The sequence below is a fragment of the Brachycentrus maculatus genome, unplaced genomic scaffold (genome assembly GCF_059751285.1).
Source record: "Brachycentrus maculatus isolate JH-2025_06_01 unplaced genomic scaffold, ASM5975128v1 h1tg000475l, whole genome shotgun sequence".
Taxonomy (NCBI): Eukaryota; Metazoa; Arthropoda; class Insecta; order Trichoptera; family Brachycentridae; genus Brachycentrus; species Brachycentrus maculatus.
Window position 1 is genome coordinate 2282785 of NW_028281222.1, and position 6000 is coordinate 2288784.

A 6000-nucleotide genomic window follows, 5' to 3' on the forward strand; every position below is an offset into this window, starting at 1 on the left:
TAAATAAATTGAATTGAATCTTTCTTCACACATCAAGGATTTTGAAAATTATTTATATCCCCTTTTTCTGTTTGGTGTAGGCCTTGTGGCCTGTTTTTAAGAGGGATTAATTTAATTTAATTCAATTAAAATTTAAGGGAAATATTTGTGTTTTTATTATTTACACAAATATTTCAATTTCATACTGTTTCTGTGAGCCTTAGCGGCTCATTATTAGAAATAGGTATCAAATTGTGGTAGAGTGGCTTCGAACCGAGAAACTCTGACTTAAGAGTCTGCGACACTAATCACGGGACCACCACCCGACACAATGCCTCCTGTGATGTGGATTCCCAACTGTCGATCCATCTCTTTGGTGGTCTGCCTTGGAGTGCAATGTGGGGCGGTCTGGATAGTTCCATTCTCCTCACACGTGCATACCATTGTCTCCTTCGTTGCCTTCCCCACCTAACGACATCTTCCATCTCGCATACTTCTCTTATCCTGGTGTTTCTAATCTATCTCGTAGACTCTTGCCAGATATGCTCCTTAGAGTCTTGAATTCGTAGAGTCTTATTTATATCAAGATTAGAGTGAAAAAATCGCTTATATTTATTTGACCCTTCCTGGGAATCGAACCCGGGACCTCCAGAATGGTAACCGAGCGTGCTGACCATTACACTATGGAGGCGGACTACATTGTGGAGGTCTTAACTATATGTACATAATTATCAAAACCTGTCCCCAGCATTCCGGAGGTGTAAAAAACACCCGTAAGAAGTGTGTAGACAAAAAAATCTCTTTCCAGATTGACGTGGTTCTAATGGAGAAGAAAATCCGGCCGTGGATCAACAAGAAGATCATCGAGTACATCGGGGAGCCGGAGCCGACCCTCGTGGACTTCATCTGCAGCAAGGTGCTCGCGGGCAGCGCCCCGCAGGGCATTCTGGACGACGTGCAGATGGCAAGTGCAACCCCGATACCCGTTGGCAATTAGCAAACCCAGTCATCCCAGTCGGTAGTCAGTCGCAGTCGGTAGTTGGCCATCTTTCAAGTGGCTGCTGCCATTGAGAATTAGCAAATCTGCAGTGGACAGCTACGGTCGGTAGTCAGTCAGACTATTGACAAACAATTAAAAGTGTCTATCTTTCTAGTCTCTATCTCTAGAATATGGGTAGTGGTCAATTTACTCGCCTGTCACCATCAATGTTAATAAATAATTATAATAATTAAAATGTTTCAATTAATTGGAAATTAATAAAAAATTCTGGAGTTACTAATTTTAATTATCTTTTTCAGGTTTTGGACGAGGAGGCGGAAGTTTTCGTCGTAAAAATGTGGCGGTTATTAATTTACGAAGTCGAGGCAAAGAAGCTCGGCCTCGTAAAGTGAAATATTTATTAAGATTCTCGCTGTGTTATTTCTAAGGACAATTTTTTATTAGTAATTGTTATCTACGGGACACCAAACATGATATAAACTAATATCGGTCAAAAGTGTTTACCATTGTCAGATATGATTTTTTTATGTTAAAAATACCAGTATTTTGGTTAGCACATTTTGTGCAGATAACAAATATTGCTGACTCCTTTCGAGAACGTCATAAATTAAAAACATGATTTTTCAGGAGAACGTTTTTAAAGTTTAAAAATATAACACAATGTATTAAAAATAAATATCAAGCCACTTATTGAACTTTTCACTTTGCAACAGATCTTTTTGGGTAAAACCTGAAGGTTTTTTCTTCATTTGAAAAATATTTAGTATATTTCAAAAAATAATTAAACAATACCTTTTCCTCAAAATGCAAAAACAACACTTTCTGCCCTGTAGCGGGTAAATATTAAGTTAAAAATATGCCTCTTTTGCTGGGATATAGTACATTTTCTGGGCATTCCGAAAACACGCACAACTGAAAATTTACGATTTTTGATTTATGACGTTCTTGAAAGGAGTGGGCGCGTGGGCAGAAATACCCTTCCCGCACAGAGTGTGTTAACATTTAGTGTCATTGTTGAATCGTGGAATGTATGAAGGATTTTCAAGTAAGTCCCCCGGGAACGGTCAGCAATATTGCCAATGTTGCTTAGGGTGGATTTTTAGGGAAAAGACGTTAGTATCACACGAGTCATCAGTTGTAACTGATATTGTGGAAACTAGCTTAATATCTTCGACTCGCTACTCTGTTGCATTCGAAGACATTTTGGAAATTCTGTCTTGCACTATTTTCGCAGATAGAGGGCAAAGAGCCGCTCCTGTCGACCTCTGTGGTCCTGCAGTGGGCGTTTACAAATCTTGCATCTGTATTTTTGTATATGATGAATTGATTGATTTAATATTTATATAAATTAAATAAAAATACCTCATCTGAATTCCACTAGTGCGAAGGTGACCTCTATATCGCAGTCGTACAGGAGAAAATGACTATCTTACAAAACGTAAAATGTTCAGGAGGGCCATTTAAGTCACTTTTGCTTGGCAAGAAAATAAATATCAATGCAGTTAGTCATTTTTAACACGTCAATATATTTATACTTCCTAGTTTAAAATCCTTTGGGATTTTTTCAGGGCAATATTAAGCTAGTAAGATATCAAATAGTCAATGATCACATTTTTGTAAGAAATGCACTTGGTCACTTTCTCCTGTATGACTACGATTTATATTAATAAAATAAAATAAATACCTCATATGAATTCCATTAGTGCGAAGGTCACCTAAGTATGTTTATACCGTGTGTTTACTATTACACTTTCTTTGCATAAATATATCAAAAAACTTTTCTTGCAATGCTTTGCACTGACTGAAAAAATGGCCACCATATTACCGGCTCTTTTTTTGCGATTGTGAAATTCTGTTGGAATTTTTGAAAGGAACATACTTGAAAATCCTTTGTTAATCTAGTACAGCAGGACCTCTACAATCCAAACCTCGAAAATTTACCTTCTGTTCGGACTGGTGGAGCGTTCGGATTACAGTGCAGAGAATCTGTAGGCTATTTTTATCAAATAAAACAACTATGTATTGTGAAATTTTAAATGTATGTATTCAACTGTTTTAAAGAAATCAAATATTTTAGTTGGTGAACATTTTATTTAATGACAAGTAAAAAGTTTTTTCTCTCAATTTGTGTAAAAGCAACTTCTCTGAACTCCTGAACAGGAATATACACCAGGTCAGCCCATTCTAGAAATGTGTTTAGGGGATGATTGGGCGTTTGGATTACAGAGATGTTCGGATCAGCGAAAGTTCGGATTAAAGATGTCCTGCTGTATTTCGCTAAAGCAAATTAGTCAATTTAAAAAAATCACACGAAAATCGATACTTGTATTCTATAATGAAATAAAGGACAGATGAGTAGTCCACTTGCAAACCACGTTATCTTATAAAATTGAGTTTTTTAGCCAGTGGCGGCAATCGGGAGAAGATTAAATTTTTTACTGATTTGAGCTTTTTTTTAGAGATTTTTCAAAGTGAACTGTCAAACGCCATAGTGAGTTTTGCAAGAGTATTGATGATTTTATTCCTAACTTAAAAGAGTTTTCGCAGATTATGTTAAATATCCGCCTCCGTAGTGTAATGGTTAGTACGTTCGGCTACTGTTCTGGAGGTCCCGGGTCCGATTCCCAAGGGGGGTCAAATAAATATAAGTGATTTTTTTCACTCTAATATTTATTTAATATTACCATGGACTAGTACCTGAAGCGGAGGGCTGATCACCTTTCCTTCACATGTTAACGATCAAGATAACACTGCGTTTATATAATGCAGTGCGGCTGTCCAACCTTACAGGAAACTTAACGATCAAGATAATACAGCAAGGGACATTTTTTTGTAGTACGTTTTTTTTGCATTTTCGGATTAAGTAGAATATATATACTTAGTCCAAAAATGCAAAAAAAAAACCTACTACAAAAAAAATGTACCTTGCTGTGTTTTGAGTTTGGACAGCCGAGTGCCCTATGCACCATTGGAGTGCAGATAAGGGTTTGACTTTAATATTTAAAAGTTTCTACCGATTGGCACCATTGGCTAAAATACTTAATTTTTTAACGTAACGTGGTTTGCAAGTGGACTACTCATATAAAAGATTCAAGTATCTGTGATTAAATTTCAATCAAAATGATCAATTTGTGATGTCGTCGAGTCTGACCGCAAAGGTTAGAAACGCAAAGCTATAGTTGTCGGGTATAATCGAAGAACAACCTTATTTTAAGATTATTTCTTCGATTCCAGAACATTTTCTTTTAAAAAACATAACCCATCTCGGATAACAAGAGATGACTATACCAATTATTGTTTCTCTTTTTATTATCTCCGGGTATTTTTACAAACATTACAGGAATGATTTTTTTATATTTTGTAAATAAATGTACTATCTCTAAATGTATCAAGTCGGCCATGTAAAAATAATTTTGTTTCACTCAAAAATACATACAATATATTAGAAAATTTTGTTTTTTTAGCTCAAATTTTTAAATTGTAATTTGGTGACGATTTTTTTCATTGCAGTGATATATAAATTATATTACACACCCGACTATATCCCATTGATCTTTAGAGTATGTAAATTAAGTATAAAACTGTATAAATAAATGCCAACTATTATTATTCTGATTGTTTTATTATTTTTTTCATTGCAGTGATATATAAATTATATTACACACCCGACTATATCCCATTGATCTTTAGAGTATGTAAATTAAGTATAAAACTGTATAAATAAATGCCAACTATTATTATTCTGATTGTTTTATTATTTTTTTCATTGCAGTGATATATAAATTATATTACACACCCGACTATATCCCATTGATCTTTAGAGTATGTAAATTAAGTATAAAACTGTATAAATAAATGCCAACTATTATTATTCTGATTGTTTTATTATTTTTTTCATTGCAGTGATATATAAATTATATTACACACCCGACTATATCCCATTGATCTTTAGAGTATGTAAATTAAGTATAAAACTGTATAAATAAATGCCAACTATTATTATTCTGATTGTTTTATTATTTTTTTCATTGCAGTGATATATAAATTATATTACACACCCGACTATATCCCATTGATCTTTAGAGTATGTAAATTAAGTATAAAACTGTATAAATAAATGCCAACTATTATTATTCTGATTGTTTTATTATTTTTTTCATTGCAGTGATATATAAATTATATTACACACCCGACTATATCCCATTGATCTTTAGAGTATGTAAATTAAGTATAAAACTGTATAAATAAATGCCAACTATTATTATTCTGATTGTTTTATTATTTTTTTCATTGCAGTGATATATAAATTATATTACACACCCGACTATATCCCATTGATCTTTAGAGTATGTAAATTAAGTATAAAACTGTATAAATAAATGCCAACTATTATTATTCTGATTGTTTTATTATTTTTTTCATTGCAGTGATATATAAATTATATTACACACCCGACTATATCCCATTGATCTTTAGAGTATGTAAATTAAGTATAAAACTGTATAAATAAATGCCAACTATTATTATTCTGATTGTTTTATTATTTTTTTCATTGCAGTGATATATAAATTATATTACACACCCGACTATATCCCATTGATCTTTAGAGTATGTAAATTAAGTATAAAACTGTATAAATAAATGCCAACTATTATTATTCTGATTGTTTTATTATTTTTTTCATTGCAGTGATATATAAATTATATTACACACCCGACTATATCCCATTGATCTTTAGAGTATGTAAATTAAGTATAAAACTGTATAAATAAATGCCAACTATTATTATTCTGATTGTTTTATTATTTTTTTCAGCTGTCATAGGCTAGTTTAAGCGATCGCTCTATATACGTGTAGCATTCACCATTCTTCCCATGATTGACAACCGCACTACTCAAATTTTCGGAACTTTATTCACATGTTGCTTCATGTGCGAGTTAGTTTCAGTATCTATGGTTTATTTGAGTGAGCTTTTTTTATGTTTGGCAGAGACCCTTTTAATTTTTTAATGGTGCAAGATC

General features: G+C 33.1%; 1 protein-coding gene across 6 annotated transcripts in view; it reads left to right on the forward strand.

Annotated features, from left to right (window-relative positions):
- LOC148302151 (RNA-binding protein 25) overlaps window positions 1-1655 on the forward strand; it is a 37256-nt gene extending 35601 nt beyond the window's left edge. For 5 of the 6 annotated variants that reach the window (XM_088271999.1, XM_088272003.1, XM_088272004.1 and 2 more), the window contains exons 20-21: window positions 788-943; window positions 1279-1655. In XM_088271999.1, coding sequence (XP_088128125.1) covers window positions 788-943; window positions 1279-1371 — 249 coding nt within the window. In that variant the 3' untranslated portion in view covers window positions 1372-1655. The remainder of the gene's footprint in view (window positions 1-787; window positions 944-1278) is intronic. The other variant, XM_088272001.1, reaches the window with a different exon arrangement.
- The last annotated feature ends 4345 nt before the right edge of the window (window positions 1656-6000 follow it).